Source organism: Scyliorhinus canicula, unplaced genomic scaffold, assembly GCF_902713615.1.
Source record: "Scyliorhinus canicula unplaced genomic scaffold, sScyCan1.1, whole genome shotgun sequence".
NCBI lineage: Eukaryota > Metazoa > Chordata > Chondrichthyes > Carcharhiniformes > Scyliorhinidae > Scyliorhinus > Scyliorhinus canicula.
The window spans coordinates 4586379-4603031 of record NW_024055500.1 but is presented as its reverse complement, the minus strand read 5'-3'; the positions used below and the strand labels follow the sequence as shown (position 1 = coordinate 4603031).

The window sequence follows — 16653 nt, the reverse complement described above, 5'->3', positions numbered from 1 at the left end:
ATGGTTGATTCATGGACATGTATCTTTAATCAATCGATCGATTGGTGATCAATGAATTGGCCAAATGGCTGTCTTCAGGTGAAGATTGGATCCTGCCTTCAACCGATTCATTTGAGTTCTTTGAGGATGTGACAAGCACAAAAGGCGACGACGCAAGAGCTCACGGTGTTGGGGGTGGTATATTAGCTCAGAACTCAATCGTGATGACTTGGTTGAAGATCCAAGGGTTGCATCGTCGCCAGATTTTCTGAAGACACAATGGTCGGCAGGAAAGTAAGTTGCGAGGAGGATACAAAGGGTCTGTTCGGTTAACCGAATGGGCAAAGGTTTGGCACGTGGTGTGGGGAAATGTGCTGTAATAGTCCGGGGTCCCTTTATTGAGGGAAGAATGTGATTGCACTCGAAGCAGTTCAGGGATGAGACGAATGCATGGCTGCCTCACAGCACTGGAGGCCCCGGTTCAATTCCCACCTCGGATGGCTGTCTGTTCGTACATTCTCTCCCCGTGTCTGCCTGGGTTACCTCCGCGTGCTCCGGCTTCCTCCCATCGTCGAAAGACGTGCACCGCCTGGAACTCGCTGCCGGAGGAGGTGGTGGAAGCCGGGTTGACAGTGACGTTTAAGGGGCATCTTGACAAATACATGAACAGGATGGGAATAGAGGGATACGGACCCCGGGAGTGTAGATTTTTGTTTAGACGGGCAGTATGGTCGGAGGGCCGAAGGGCCTGTTCTGTACTTGCGCTGTACTTTACTCGGTCAGGTGGATTGGCTGGGATAAATAATTGCCCCTTGTGCAAAAGGTTAGGTGGGTTTACAGGGACAGGGGTTGGGCCAGAGTGTAGTGCTCTTTGAAAGGGTCAGGGCAGACTCGATGGGCCGGATGGCCACCTTCTGCAATGCGGGAATCCTGTGAGGAATACCATGAATGGGCGGGGTGTCGCAACTGGAACTAAATTGGGGATTGGCAGTGAAGGGCAAATCAAATGGCCTCTCTGGGCGCTGACAAATCTTGCAGTCTGCTGAAGCCGGATCGTAGAAATCAATTAGGCAACTGATCCAAACTGTTTGGTGGTCAGTACACTTTAATAAGTACCAGTACGTGTGTCACAATGATTACAAAAGACCCATATTACTTTCCCCCCCGCGTCCCCTGGACATTTGGAGGTGACCATGAGTTTGGGAGCCACTCTTTCTTTCTCTCTCCGTTGTCTACTCCCACCAGTCCCTCTCTCTACCGGACAGAGTCCCTGTGTGTGTGTGTGTACGCGTCTCACTGTTAATCTCAGGCCACACCGCAGGCTGCTGCGAAAACTCGGTAACCTCTGCCCTCCAACCTTGGAGTGGTCGATGTGTCAGCACCGAGCGATCCAGAGAATTCCTCGCCTTAATCCTGACGTCAACACTGGATTCACAGATTCGGCACAGACAGGATTATCGACGGCTCGGCTGGCCACGAACACAGTGCCCCAAAGGGTTTCACACCCTCTTTTCAAATGTTTCCACGTGGCAAGCACAACGTTCATTTGCACGAGGCTTCGGAACGCCAGGAGGGAATCAGTCTGAGACTTTATTATGGCAGTTGAGGGATGGAAACTGGGGAATTCTGATCTGCTCCAAAATAGTGCCCGGCGATCCATCGCAGTCGACTGGAATGACACAGGGAGTTTGGTTCAAAATCTCATCTGAAAATCGACAGTGCAGCACTCCCTCAGTACGGACCCTCTGACAGTGCAGCACTCCCTCAGTACTGACCCTCTGACAGTGCGGCACTCCCTCAGTACGGACCCTCTGACAGTGCAGCACCCTCAGTACTGACCCTCTGACAGTGCAGCACTCCCTCAGTACTGACCCTCTGACAGTGCGGCACTCCCTCAGTACGGACCCTCTGACAGTGTGGCACTCCCTCAGTACTGACCCTCTGACAGTGCGGCACTCCCTCAGTACTGACCCTCTGACAGTGCGGCACTCCCTCAGTACGGACCCTCTGACAGTGCAGCACTCCCTCAGTACTGACCCTCTGACAGTGCAGCACTCCCTCAGTACTGACCCTCTGACTGCGACACTCCCTCAGTACTGACCCTCTGATAGAGCGGTGCTCCCTCACTACTGACCCTCTGACAGTGCGGCACTCCCTCAGTACTGACCCTCTGACAGTGCGGCACTCCCTCAGTACTGACCCTCTGACAGTGCAGCACCCTCAGTACTGACCCTCTGACAGTACAGCACTCCCTCAGTACTGACCCTCTGACAGTGCGGCACTCCCTCAGTACTGACCCTCTGACAGTGCTGCATTCCCTCAGTACTGACCCTCTGACAGTGCGGCACTCCCTCAGTACTGAGAGTTTGACAGTGCGGCACTCCCTCAGTACTGACCCTCTGACAGTGCAGCACCCTCAGTACTGACCCTCTGACAGTGCGGCACTCCCTCAGTACTGACCCTCTGACAGTGCGGCGCTCCCTCAGTACTGACCCTCTAACAGTGCGGCACTCCCTCAGTACTGACCCTCTGACAGTGCAGCACTCCCTCAGTACTGACCCTCTGACAGTGCGTCACTCCCTCAGTACTGACACTCTGACAGTGCGGCACTCCCTCAGTACTGACCCTCTGACAGTGCAGCACTCCCTCAGTACTGACCCTCTGACAGTGCGGCACACCCTCAGTACTGACCCTCTGACAGTGCGGCACTCCCTCAGTACTGAACCTCTGACAGTGCGGCACTCCCTCAGTACTGACCCTCTGACAGTGCGGCATTCCCTCAGTACTGACCCTCTGACAGTGCAGCACTCCCTCAGTACTGACCCTCTGACAGTGCGGCACTCCCTCAGTACTAACCCTCTGACAGTGCGGCACCCCCTCAGTACTGACCCTCTGACAGTGCGGCACTCCCTCAGTACTGACCCTGACAGTGCGGCGCTCCCTCTGTATTGACCCTCTGACAGTGCGGCACTCCCTCAGTGACCCTCTGACAGTTCGACACTCAATAATGACCCTCTGACACTATGACCCCCTATAACCCTCCCTATATCTTTAACCTCCTCCAGCCCCTCCCTATCTTTGTGACCTCCTCCAGCCCCCTACAACCCTCCCTATCTCTGTAACCTCCTGCAGCCGCTACCACCCACCCTATCTCTGTAACCCTCTCCAGCCCCTACAACCGTCCCTATCTCTGTAACCTCCTCCAGCCCCCTACAACCCTCCATATCTCTGTAACCTCCTCCAGCCCCTACACCCCTCCCTATCTCTGTAACCTCCTCCAGCCCCCTACATCCCTCCCTATCTCTGTAACCTCCTCCAGCCCTCCCTATCTCTGTAACCTCCTCCAGCCCCGACAACCCTCCCTATCTCTGTAACCTCCTCCAGCCCCGACAACTCTCCCTATCTCTGTACCCGCCTCCAGCCCCCTACACCCCTCCCTATCTCTGTAACCTCCTCCAGCCCGACAACCCTCCCTATCTCTGTAACCTCCTCCAGCCCCGACAACCCTCCCTATCTCTGTAACTTCCTCCAGCCCCCTACACCCCTCCCTATCTCTGTAACCTCATCCAGCCCCGACAACCATCCCTATCTCTGTAACCTCCTCCAGCCCCAGCAACCCTCCCTATTTCTGTAACCTCCTCCAGCCCCGACAACCCTCCCTATCTTTGAGGAAGTGACAGTTAATTGATGAGGGAAGGGCTGTAGATGTCATATACATGGACTTTAGGTAAGGCTTCCCATGGCAGGTTGATGGAAAAAGTGAAGTCGTATGGGGTTCAGGGTGTACTAGCTAGATGGATAAAGAACTGGCTGGGCAACAGGAGACAGAGAGTAGTGGTGGAAGGGAGTGTCTCAAAATGGAGAAGGGTGACTAGTGGTGTTCCACAGGGATCCGTGCTCGGACCACTGCTGTTTGTGATCTACATAACCTGGACGAAGGTATAGGTGGTCTGATTAGCAAGTTTGCAGATGATACTAAGATTGGTGGAGTTGCAGATAGCGAGGAGGACTGTCAGAAAATACAACAAAATATAGGTAGATTGGAGAGTTAGGCAGAGAAATGGCAGATGTTGTTCAATCCAGGCAAATGCGAGGTGATGCATTTTGGAAGATCAAATTGAAGAGTGGACTATATGGTCAATGGAAGGGTCTTGGGGAAAATTGATGTACAGAGAGATCTGGGAGTTCAGGTCCATTGTACCCTGAAGGTGGCAACGCAGGTTGATAGAGTGGTCAAGAAGGCATACAGCATACTTGCCTTCATCGGACGGGGTATTGAGTACAAGAGTCGGCAGGTCATGTTACAGTTGTATAGGACTTTGGTTAGGCCACATTTGGAATACTGCGTGCAGTTCTGGTCGCCACATTACCAGAAGGATGTGGATGCTTTAGAGAGGGTGCAGAGGAGGTTCACCAGGATGTTGCCTGGTATGGAGGGTGCTAGCTATGAAGAAAGGTTGAGTAGATTAGGATTGTTTTCGTTGGAACGACGGAGGTTGAGGGGGGACCTGATTGAGGTCTACAAAATTATGAGAGGTATGGACAGGGTGGATAGCAACAAGCTTTTCCCAAGAGTGGGGGTGTCAATTACAAGGGGTCACGATTTCAAGGTGAGAGGGGGAAAGTTTAAGGGAGATGTGCGTGGAAAGTTTTTTACGCAGGGGGTGGTGGGTGCCTGGAACGCTTTACCAGCGGAGGTGGTAGAGGCGGGCACGATAGCATCATTTAAGAGGCATCTAGACAGGTATATGAATGGGCGGGAACAGACGGAAGTAGACCTTGGAAATTAGGAGACAGGTTTAGATAAAGGATCTGGATCAGCGCAGGCTGGGAGGGCCAAAGGGCCTGTTCCTGTGCTGTAATTTTCTTTGTTCTTTATCTGTGTAACATCCTCCAGCCCCGACAACCCTCCCTATCTCTGCAACTTCCTCCAGCCCCGACAACCCTCCCAATCTCTGTAACCTCCTCCAACCTGACAACCCTCCCTATCTCTGCAACTTCCTCCAGCCCCGACAACCCTCCCTATCTCTGTAACCTCCTCCAGCCCCTACAACCCTCCCTATCTCTGTAACCTCCTCCAGCCCCTACAACCCTCCCTATCTCTGCAACTTCCTCCAGCCCCGACAACCCTCCCTATCTCTGTAACCTCCTCCAGTCCCTACACCCCTCCCTATCTCTGTAACCTCCTCCAGCCCCCGACAACTCTCCCTATCTCTGTAACCTCCTCCAGCCCCTACACTCCCTCCCTATCTCTGTAACCTCCTCCAGCCCCCGACAACCCTCCCTATCTCTGTAACCTCCTCCAGCCCCCGACAACTCTCCCTATCTCTGTAACCTCCTCCAGCCCCTACACCCCCTCCCTATCTCTGTAATCTCCTCCAGCCCCCGACAACCCTCCCTATCTCTGTAACCTCCTCCAGCCCCTACACTCCCTCCGTATCTCTGTAACCTCCTCCAGCCCCGCAACCCTCCCTATCTCTGTATCCTCCTCCAGCCCCTACACCCCTCCCTATCTCTGTAACCGCCTCCAGCCCCGACAACCCTCCCTATCTCTGTAACCTCCTCCAGCCCCTACAACCCTCCCTATCTCTGTAACCTCCTCCAGCCCCCGACAACTCTCCCTATCTCTGTAACCTCCTCCAGCCCCTACACCCCCTCCCTATCTCAGTAACCTCCTCCAGCCCCCGACCATCCTATCTTTGTCACCTGCTCCGTTCTCCCAACCCTCCGTGATCTCTGCGCCCCACCACTTCTCGAGCATTCCATTGATTCCCATCGCTCCACCGTGGACGGCAGATCTTACAGATCAACCGTGCTAAATCTATCCCTCTGCCCTTTTGTCCGTCCTCAAATCGAAAGTTCCGGTAAAAGATTCCGAAACCGTTCCTCGAGGTCCCACAAGATATTTCTAAAAACCCACGCACAGAACAGCACAGCACAGAACAGGCCCTTCGGCCCTCGATGTTGTGCCGAGCCTTGTCCGAAACCAAGATCAAGCTATCCCACTCCCTGTCATTCTGGTGTGCTCCATGTGCCTATCCAATAACCGCTTGAAAGTTCCTAAAGTGTCCGACTCCACTATCACAGCAGGCAGTCCATTCCACACCCTAACCACTCTCTGAGTAAAGAACCTACCTCGGACATCCCTCCTATATCTCCCACCCTGAACCTTATAGTTATGCCCCCTTGTAACAGCTACATCCACCCGAGGAAATAGTCTCTGAACGTCCACTCTATCTATCCCCCTCATCATCTTATACACCTCGATTAAGTCGCCTCTCATCCTCCTCCACGCACGTACCGCCATATCAATCGGTCCGGTATAAAAATACAAATCTTCTCCTTGAACAGGGACTGGGTACATAGAACATAGAACGATACAGCGCAGTACAGGCCCTTCGGCCCTCGATGTTGCACCGACATGGAAAAAATCTAAAGGCCATCTAACCTACACTATGCCCTTATCATCCATATGCTTATCCAATAAACTTTTAAATGCCCTCAATGTTGGCGAGTTCACTACTGTTGCAGGTAGGGCATTCCACGGCCTCACCACTCTTTGCGTGAAAAACCCACCTCTGACCTCTGTCCTATATCTATTACCCCTCAATTTAAGGCTATGTCCCCTCGTGCTAGCCACCTCCATCCGCGGGAGAAGGCTCTCGCTGTCCACCCTATCTAACCCTCTGATCATTTTGTATGCCTCTATTAAGTCACCTCTTAACCTTCTTCTCTCTAACGAAAACAACCTCAAGTCCATCAGCCTTTCCTCATAAGATTTTCCCTCCATACCAGGCAACATCCTGGTAAATCTCCTCTGCACCCGTTCCAAAGCTTCCACGTCCTTCCTATAATGAGGCGACCAGAACTGTACGCAATACTCCAAATGCGGCCGTACTAGAGTTTTGTACAACTGCAACATGACCTCATGGCTCCGGAACTCAATCCCTCTACCAATAAAGGCCAACACACCATAGGCCTTCTTCACAACCCTATCAACCTGGGTGGCAACTTTCAGGGATCTATGTACATGGACACCGAGATCCCTCTGCTCATCCACACTACCAAGAATTTTACCATTAGCCAAATATTCCGCATTTCTGTTATTCTTTCCAAAGTGAATCACCTCACACTTCTCCACATTAAACTCCATTTGCCACCTCTCAGCCCAGCTCTGCAGCTTATCTATGTCCCTCTGTAACCTGCAACATCCTTCCGCACTGTCTACAACTCCACCGACTTTAGTGTAATCTGACGACGAAACGCCTTGCACGCTCACGTTCCCCCCTCGTCTCTCACACAGGTACGTTTCCCCCACCGTCTCCATTTTGAGGTCGAGTCCACGGCGAAACGCGAAGTCTGCCGTTCCTTCATGACTACGGCCCCCCCCCCCCCCCCCCCCCCCCCCCCCCCGGGAACGTTGAACACGGAACCGTCCTCACAGCTTCAGGGCGGCTGATGGATATCTTCGAGGGGAGCCTCGCGCAGCGGGGTTGCTGAAGAACCTTCCTCAAAGGGGTTAAAGAAGAAAAGAGATCCGGGTGAATATCGGAACTGTGAAAATTCATGGCCGAAGGGGGCAAATTGCATCAGCGTCAGAGCAGCCAGCACAGGCGGGTGGGGAGGATTGGCCTTCAGCTGCGCCATAAGGTTTCTACCACCTCCACCCGTTTCCCGGTTCCGCGGCCCCTCTCCCTCGGAAAACCCAAGGAGTGCGCCACGTCCTTACAATTTCTCTCCAAATCCACCCCCTCACACTGATCTCCCGGGGGGGGGGGCTCATCCACCAATTTAAACGCCCCTTCTGAAAGTCGATCCAAATATATTACATCTACCACATCACCCATATCTACCCCCCCCCCCCCCAACCCCACACACCATTGCTTAGTCAGAGAACGGTAGTTTCGATTGCTCAATGTCTTCCTCAGAACTCTTGCCGCGGAATGTCGGGGAGATGGTCCGTCCGGGGTCGCCAATTGAGGGGAGAAGATCTGCCGCCTTTACCCAGTCCGGGCGAGGTGTCACAGCAATGTTAACACCGCCCCCCCCCCGAACCTTGGCGGGGGGGCACTTGGGGGTGGGCATTCAACGCCGGCCTCGCTGGTGACACACAGCTGCGTGGGACGATCGCTAAAAAAAAGAAAGGTACACATCTGGGAGGGTCTGGTACCATGTTTCTTTGACAATGCCTGGTCCCAGGGTGTCATCCTCTCTCTGGGTATGAAAGCCGCCCGTTCCCCCACCTTCCTTCTATGCCCCCCCCCCCCCCCCACACCGTGCGTTTGCCTGCCTGAAACATATCGACACTCTCCACTCCTTCCGGGAGCGAGTCCCACATTTCCCCCACCCACCCCTCTACTCACTGGGTACAGATGTTCCCGCTGAATACCCAACTGGGTTTCTTAGTGTTCCCTAGTTCGAGTCTCCACCCCCCCCCCCCCCCCCACCCCACACACACACACAAGCGGTCTACCCTATTGGAAAACCCCCTTCCGCCATAGAATTTACAGTGCAGAAGGAGGCCATTCGGCCCATCGAGTCTGCACCGGCCCTTGGAAAGAGCGCCCCGCTTAACCCCACAGCTCCAACCTACCCCCGGAACCCCAGCCAATCCTTTTTTTGGACACTAATTTATCCCGGCCAATCCACCCAACCTGCCCGCCTTTGGACTGTGGGAGGAAACCGGAGCAGCCGGAGGAAACCCACGCACACACACACACGGGGAGGCTGGTTTAGCACACTGGGCTAAACCGCTGGCTTCGAAAGCAGACCAGCAGCACGGTTCGATTCCCGTAACAGCCTCCCCGAACAGGCGCCGGAAAGTGGCGACTAGCGGCTTTTCACAGTAACTTCATTTGAAGCCGACAGTAAGCGATTTTCAGCTCATTTTTCATTCCGTGCAGACCCCCTTAACGACCTCTTTCTCTCTCAATCCCCCCCCCCCCCCCCCCCAGATGACTTTTTATTCCTCCCAATGCGCCCGAGCCTAGCTACGTAGGCCTCACCTACCGCTCGTCTGTGCGGTCAAGGGAGCAAGTGAAAGCCATGGAGGGTGGAGGGAAGGGGGGGGGGAAATATTGTATTTGGGGTGGGGGACGGGGGGGGGGGGAAGGTCAGGAGGCAGGCTCCTGGGCCGCCCCCTCGGCAGTGTGGACCCGCTGGTGTTTGAGGCGGGCAGAGGACTGGGAGAAGCCCTTCCCGCAGACGTTGCAGACGAAGGGCCGCTCGCCGGTGTGGACGCGCTGGTGGATGGCGAGGGTGGAGGACAGGGCAAAGCCCCGGCCGCAGGTGGGGCAGATGTAGGGCTTCTCGCCCGTGTGTACCCGGTGATGCACCAGGAGGGCGGCCTGCTGCACGAAGGCCTTGCCGCACACCGTGCAGGCAAAGTCCTTGGCGCCGCTGTGCAGGCGCCGGTGGGCCTGCAGGTTGCCCGAGTCCACGAAGCGCTTGCCGCACAGCGCGCAGGCGAAGGGCCGCTCGCCCGTGTGGGTGCGGCGGTGCGTGCGCAGGTTACAGAGCCAGCGGAAGCGCTTGCCGCAGAGCGTGCAGGCGAAGGGGCGCTCGTCCGTGTGCACCCGCTGGTGGGTGAGCAGCGAGGAGGACTGGGTGAAGGCGCGGCCGCACATGGCGCAGACGTAGGGCCGCTCGTCGCTGTGGAGCCGGCGGTGAGCAACCAGCACCGAGGACTGGGTGAAGCCCTTGCCGCAGTCGGGGCAGACGTAGGGCCGCTCGCCCGTGTGGACCCGCTGGTGGGCCAGGAGGGTGGAGGAGTGGGCAAAGGCCTTTCCGCACTCTGCACAGACGTAGGGCCGCTCGCCGCTGTGGCCCCGCTGGTGGACGCTCAGGCTGGACGGGTCGGTGAAGCCGTTGCCGCAGTCGGAACAGGTGTAGGGCCGCTCGCCGGTGTGGACCCACTGATGGGTGAGGAGGCCCGACAGGCGGGCGAAGGCTTTGCCGCAGCGCGGGCAGACGTGGGGCTTCTCGCCGCTGTGGCCCAGCATGTGGATCTTCAGCTGCGACGGGTACAGGAAGCCCTTGCCGCAGACGGCACACGGGCAGGGCCGCTCGGCGCCGTGGCTCCTCTTGTGCCGCGACAGGTTGGACGACTGGGTGAAGCTGCGGCCGCAGACCGGGCACGTGTAGGCCTTGCCTCCTCCACCTCCTCTTCCGCAGGAATCGGCGCTCCGTCCTGCCGGCGCCTCGGGCTTCCCCGCCGGATCCTCCATCTCCGCCGCGCGTCCCGTCTGCGGAGTGTCCGCCATCCCGGAGTTGCCTGTGACGGACAAGAAAAAAAATCGGAACAAAACATAAGGGAGGGGGGGAAGGAGTTACAAGGTGGAGAGTTCACGGGTTTGGGTAAGCGGGGGGCGGGGGGGCGCACAATGGGGGGCGGGGGAAGCCAATCAGAGGTTTTCTCAAAGTGGCTAGCAGGCAGGCGAGGGGCCAAATGGTCTCCTCCGATTGACCACGGTTGACGTCGTCCCAAACCGTGACTGACCCCCTCGCTCCATGTCGAGAGCCCTCGCGTTCCAACAATGACCCCCTCGGCCCTGACCCCACCCTCCAGCAGAGACCCCGCCCCCCCCTATAGGTCGGTGAGCTTAACAACGGGGAAAATAGTGAGAGTCCATTCTCAAAGATGTGCACAGATTCAAGTACAGCACAGGAACAGGCCCTTCGGCCCTCCAAGCCTGTGCCGACCATGCTGCCCGTCTAAACTAAAATCTACACTTCCTGGGTCCGTATCCCTCTATTCCCATCCTATTCATGTATTTGTCAAGATGCCCCTTAAACGTCACTATCGTCCCTGCTTCCACCACCTCCTCCGGCAGCGAGTTTCAGGCACCCACTACTCTCTGTGTAAAAAACCTACCTCGTACATCTCCTCTAAACCTTGCCCCTCGCACCTTAAACCTATGCCCCCTAGTAATTGACCCCTCTACCCTGGGGAAAAGTCTCTGACTATCCACTCTGTCTACGCCCCTCATAATTTTGTAGACCTCTATCAGGTCGCCCCTCAACCTCCGTCGTTCCAGTGAGAACAAACCGAGTTTATTCAACTGTTCCTCATAGCTAATGCCCTCCATACCAGGCAACATCCTGGTAAATCTCTTCTGCACCCTCTCTAAAGCCCCCACATCCTTCTGGTAGTGTGGCGACCAGAATTGAACACTATACTCCAAGTGTGGCCTAACTAAGGTTCTATACAGCTGCAACATGACTTGCCAATTCTTATACTCAATGCCCCGGCCAATGAAGGCAAGCATGCCGTATGCCTTCTTGACTACCTTCTCCACCTGTGTCGCCCCTTTCAGTGACCTGTGGACCTGTACACCAAGATCTCTCTGACTGTCAATACTCTTGAGGGTTCTACCATTCACTGTATATTCCCTACACAATATAATCGAGCTGAGGTTAAATGGAGGGGAAATCGCGCCTGGCATATTTATTAGAGTACTCTGAGGGGGATAGATAAAGGGAAACCAGTAGATGTAATATACTTGGAGTTCCAAAAAGCGTTTGAGAGGGTGACATACAAAAGGCTACTTAATAAGAGGCCATGGTGTTGGGGTCAGTGTGTTAGCACAGATAGAGGACAGAGAGTTGGGATAAGAGGGGCAATTTCAGGGTGGCAAGCTGTAACTCGTGGAGCTCCACAGGGATCAATGCTGGGGCCACAATTATTCACAACATATATCAATGACTCAGACAAGTAAATGTCCCATGACCAAGTTTGGGGTGAGTGAGCAGATGGAATATAATGGAGGAAAATGTGAAGTTAGTGACTTTGGTCGGGTGAATAAAGGAGCTGAGTATTATTTGAAATGAAAATGAAATGAAAATTGCTTATTGTCAAAAGTAGGCTTCAAATTAAGTTACTGTGAAAAGCCCCTAGTCACCACATTCCGGCGCCTGTTCAAACAACAAAGAACAAAAAAAATTACAGCACAGGAACAGGCCCTTCGGCCCTCCCAGCCTGCGCCGATCCAGATCCTTTATCTAAACCTGTCGCCTATTTTCCAAGGATCTACTTCTCTCTGTTCCCCACCCACTCATATATCTGTCTAGATGCATCTTAAATGATGCTATCGTGCCCGCCTCTACCACCTCCACTGGCAAAGCGTTCCAGGCACCCACCACCCTCTGCGTAAAAAACTTTCCACGCACATCTCCCTTAAACTTTTCCCCCCTCACCTTGAAATCGTGACCCCTTGTAACTGACACCCCCACTCTTGGGAAAAGCTTGTTGCTATCCACCCTGTCCATACCTCTCATAATTTTGTAGACCTCAATCAGGTCCCCCCTCAACCTCCGTCTTTCCAATGAAAACAATCCTTATCTACTCAACCTTTCTTCATAGCTAGCACCTTCCATACCAGGCAACATCCTGGTGAACCTCCTCTGCACCCTCTCCAAGGCATCCACATCCTTCTGGTAATGTGGCGACCAGAACTGCACGCAGTATTCCAAATGTGGCCTAACCAAAGTCCTATACAACTGTAACATGACCTGCCGACTCTTGTACTCAATACCCCGTCCGATGAAGGCAAGCATGCTGTATGCCTTCTTGACCACTCTATCAATCTGCGTTGCCACCTTCAGAGTACAATGGACCTGAACTCCCAGATCTCTCTGCACATCAATTTTCCCCAGGACTCTTCCATTGACCATATAGTCTGCTCTTGAGTTAGATCTTTGGGGAGGCTGGGACGGGAATTGAACCGTGCTGCTGGCCTGCCTTGGTCTGCTTTCAAAGCCAGCGATTTAGCCCAGTGTGCTAAACCAGCCCCTGGTGTTTAAATGGAGACAGGATGCAGAAAGTCGCGAGGGATCTGGGGGTCCTCGTGTATAAATCACAAAAAGCCAGCGTGCCAGTTCAGCAGGTCACTGGGAAGGGAAGTGTGAATGTTAGAACATAGGACAGTACAGCAAAGTGCAGGCCCTTCGGCCCACGATGTTGTGCCAACCCTTCACCCTCCATCTAAGATCAACCTAACCTTACACCTCTTCAAGTTACTGCTGTCCATGTGCCTGTCTAAGAGTCGCTTAAATGTCCCGAATGACTCTGACTCCACCACCTCTGCTGACAGTGCATTCCACACACCCACCCTCTCTGTAAAGAACCGACCTCTGACATCTGCCCTCTAACCTTCCTCCAATCACCTTAAAATGATGTCCCCTCGTGACAGCCCTTTCCACCCTGGGGAAAAGTCTCTGGCTATCCACTCTATCCAGGCCTCTCATCTCCTTGTACACCTCTATCAAGTCACCTCTTCTTCGCTCCAGTGAGAAAATCCCCAGCTCCCTCACCCTTTCATCACAAGACATGCCCTCCAGTCCAGGCAGCATCCTGGTAAATCTCCTCCGCACCCTCTCCAAAGCATCCACATTCTTCCTATAATGAGGCGACCAGAACTGGGCACAATATTCCGGGTCAGCGTCTCACTGTCAGATGCTGGTCTTCATTTCAGACGGAATGGAGTGTAAGAATAGGGACGTGTTGCTGAATCTACACAGGGCATGAGTTAGACCCCACCTGGAATACCGTGAACAGTTCTGGTCCCATAATCGAAGGAAAGATGTACTGGCGATGGAGGCCGCCCAGAGAAGGTTGACCCCGGATAGGGAGGGATTTTCTCATGAGGAGAGGTTGAGTAGGTCGGGTCTGTTACTCAACGGAGTTTAGAAGAATGAGAGGGGACCTGATTCAGACGTATCGGATTCTCAGGGGGTTTGACAGGGTCAATGCTGAGAGGGTGTTTCCCCGCGTGGGAGAGCTTAGACCAGATGGTAGAATCTCAGAGTAAGGAGTCACCCATTTCAGACGAGGATGAGGAGGAATTTCTTCTCTCAGAGGGGAGTGAATCTGTGGAATTCATTACCGCAGAGCGTTGTAGAGGCCGGGTCGTTGAGTATGTTCAAGGCCGAGAGAGACAGATTGTTAATCAGTGAGGGGATCGAGGGGTATACGCAGATACATAGAAGATAGGAGCAGGAGGAGGCCTTAGAGCCTGTTCCGCCATTTTCTCCAATATGGGGATAAGACAGAATGAAGACAGCAGAGGGATTTTTGCGGTCCGCTCTACATAATCTTTAGTGTCACAAGTAGGCTTACATTAACACCGCAATGAAGTGACTGTGCAAAGCCCCTAGTCGCCACACTCCAGCACCTGTTCGGGTACACAGAGGGAGAATTCAGACTGTCCAATTCACCCAACAAGCTCGTCTTTCGGGATTTGTGGGAGGAAACCGGAGCACCCGGAGGAAACCCACGCACACACGGGGAGGACGTGCAGACTCCGCACAGATAGTGACCCAGCCGGGAATCGAACCTGGGACCCTGGAGCTGTGAAGCAGCAGTGCTAACCACTGGCTCCTCAACTGAGGCTGTATGGGTAGAAGATAAAAGCAAAAAGGGGCCAATTGCGTTACTAGGAGTGCACCGGAGATCCCCAGTCAGGGAGAGACGGAAGGGCAGATATATCGGCAGATCTCAGAGAAATCCAGCGAGTCGCAGATTTCAGACCATAAGCCATAGGAGCAGAATTAGGCCACTCGGCCCATCGAGTCTGCTCCGCCATTCAATCATGGCTGATATTTTTCTCATCCCCATTCTCCTGCCTTCTCCCCATAACCCCTGATCCCCTTATTGATCAAGAACCTATCTATCTCTGTCTTAAAGACACTCAGTGATTTGGCCTCCACAGCCTCCTGCGGCAAAGAGTTCCACAGATTCACCACCCTCTGGCTGAAGAAATTCCTCTTCATCTCTGTTTGAAAGGATCATCCCTTCAGTCTGAGATGGTGAATCCTCTGCTTCTAGTTTTTCCTACAAGTGGGAAACATCCTCACCACGTCCACTCTATCCAGGCCTCGCAGTATCCTGGAAGTTTCAATAAGATCTCCCCCCTCATCCTTCTAAACTCCCAACGAGTACAGACCCAGAGCCCTCAACCGTTCCTCATACGACAAGCTCTTCATTCCAGGGATCGTTCTTGTGAACCTCCCTCTGGACCCTTTCCAAGGCCCCAGCACGTCCTTCCTTAGATACGGGGCCCAAAACTGCTCACAATACTCCAAATGGGGTCTGACCAGAGCCTTATACAGCCTCAGAAGTCAGGGATAACTTTGTTACTGGAAGGTCAAGCATTACAAATTTGATCAAATTCTTTGAGGAAGTGACAAGGAGGATCGATAAGGGTAGCACAGTACATGTGGCATACATGGACTTTAGAAAGGCATTTGACCATGTCCCACATGGCAGATTGTTCATCCTTCTAAACTCCATCGAGTACAGATCCCCGTATTTGAAAATGAAAATAGCTTATTGTCATGAGTAGGCTTCAAATGAAGTGACTGTGAAAAGCCCCTAGTCGCCACATTCCGGCGCCTGTTCGGGGAGGCCGGTACGGGAATCGAACCGTGCTGCTGGCCTGCCTTGGTCTGCTTTCAAAGCCAACGATTTAGCCCAGTGTGCTAAACCAGCCCCATGGTACTTGAGGTAAGGGAGTGGTACGGGATTGAGAGGAAAGGGGGGAAGGGGGTTTGACGAAAGGCAGACGGTAGCATAGTGGTTAGCACTGCTGCCTCACCGACCCAGGGTACCAGGTTCGATTCCCGGCTGGGTCACTGTCTGTGCGGAGTCTGCACGTTCTCCCCGTGTGTGCGTGGGTTTCCTCCGGGTGCTCCGGTTTCCCCCCACAGTCTGAAAATGAGCAGGTTAGGTGGATTGGCCATGCTAAATTGCCCTTAGTATCCAAAATTGCCCTTAGTGTTGGGTGGGGTTACTGGGTTGTGGAGATAGGGCGGAGCCGTGGGTAGGGTGCTCTTTCCAAGAGCCGGTTCAGACTCGATGGGCCGAGTGGCCGCCTTCTGCACTGCAAATTCTACGAACACCTTTTCTTTTCACCTGGAGGCCGGCGGGAATGCGGAATTCCGGCCGGAGAGGGGCGGAAGCTCCCGCAACGAATGGGAAGCGTTGGGACGGGCACTTGGCATGCCGCGGTGGACCGGGGAGCGCTGGGGTGGGCAGCGCGGGCAAGGCGGGTAGAACCCCACGCTTTCTGCCCCCTTTGGGGGCTCCGGGGGCCTCAGATGGGCTAGAATGTGATTGAGGGGGGCAGCAGGGCTGAGGGGCTGAATGGCCTCCCTGGCTGGAAGGGCCAGCGCCAGGTGGCCGGGCTCGCGCGACAACAACAATGGCCCAGCCGGCCCCGCCCCCCGGGGCAGGTGCGCTCGCGTGCACCCCAACAATGACTCATCAGAAGGGGGGGGGGGAAGGGGAGAAGGAGTTTAGGGGTGCGCACCCCTGAAAGACACTCACCCAGCTTCTCCGCCGCAGTGAACGGGCCGCTGCCTCCCCGCCTCCCGGGGCAACGCGTGATTGACAGCGCCGCTGGGCCAACCGGCGGCGGCGCTCGCAGGAGGGGGCTGGGGCGTCATCGGGAGGACCGCTCTGCCGCGACGGTCCTCCAACCAATTAGAGGCTGCGCCGCGACAAACTGTGGACCCGCCCACTCCCATTGTCTCTGATTGGCCGGCCGAGAGACAATGGGTGGCCACGTCCTGGCCAATCCGCGCTGCGGCTGCCCCTCAGACTGTATCAGTTTAAATGTGTATCAAACCCCCCCCCCCCCCCCACTCCGCCGTGACGTAGTGCCCTGGGAGTGTTTG

At 54.6% G+C, this 16653-nt stretch overlaps 1 protein-coding gene across 1 annotated transcript; it reads right to left on the bottom strand.

The window, feature by feature from the left end:
* Positions 1-1064: 1064 nt before the first annotated feature.
* On the bottom strand, positions 1065-16384 carry LOC119960429 (zinc finger protein 239-like). Its single transcript, XM_038788150.1, has 3 exons — positions 16304-16384; positions 8985-10252; positions 1065-1648 (listed from the first exon to the last, which is right to left on the bottom strand). The coding sequence occupies exon 2, from the start codon at positions 10239-10241 to the stop codon at positions 9093-9095; it is 1149 nt and encodes a 382-aa protein (XP_038644078.1). The 5' UTR covers positions 10242-10252; positions 16304-16384; the 3' UTR covers positions 1065-1648; positions 8985-9092.
* Positions 16385-16653: the final 269 nt, after the last annotated feature.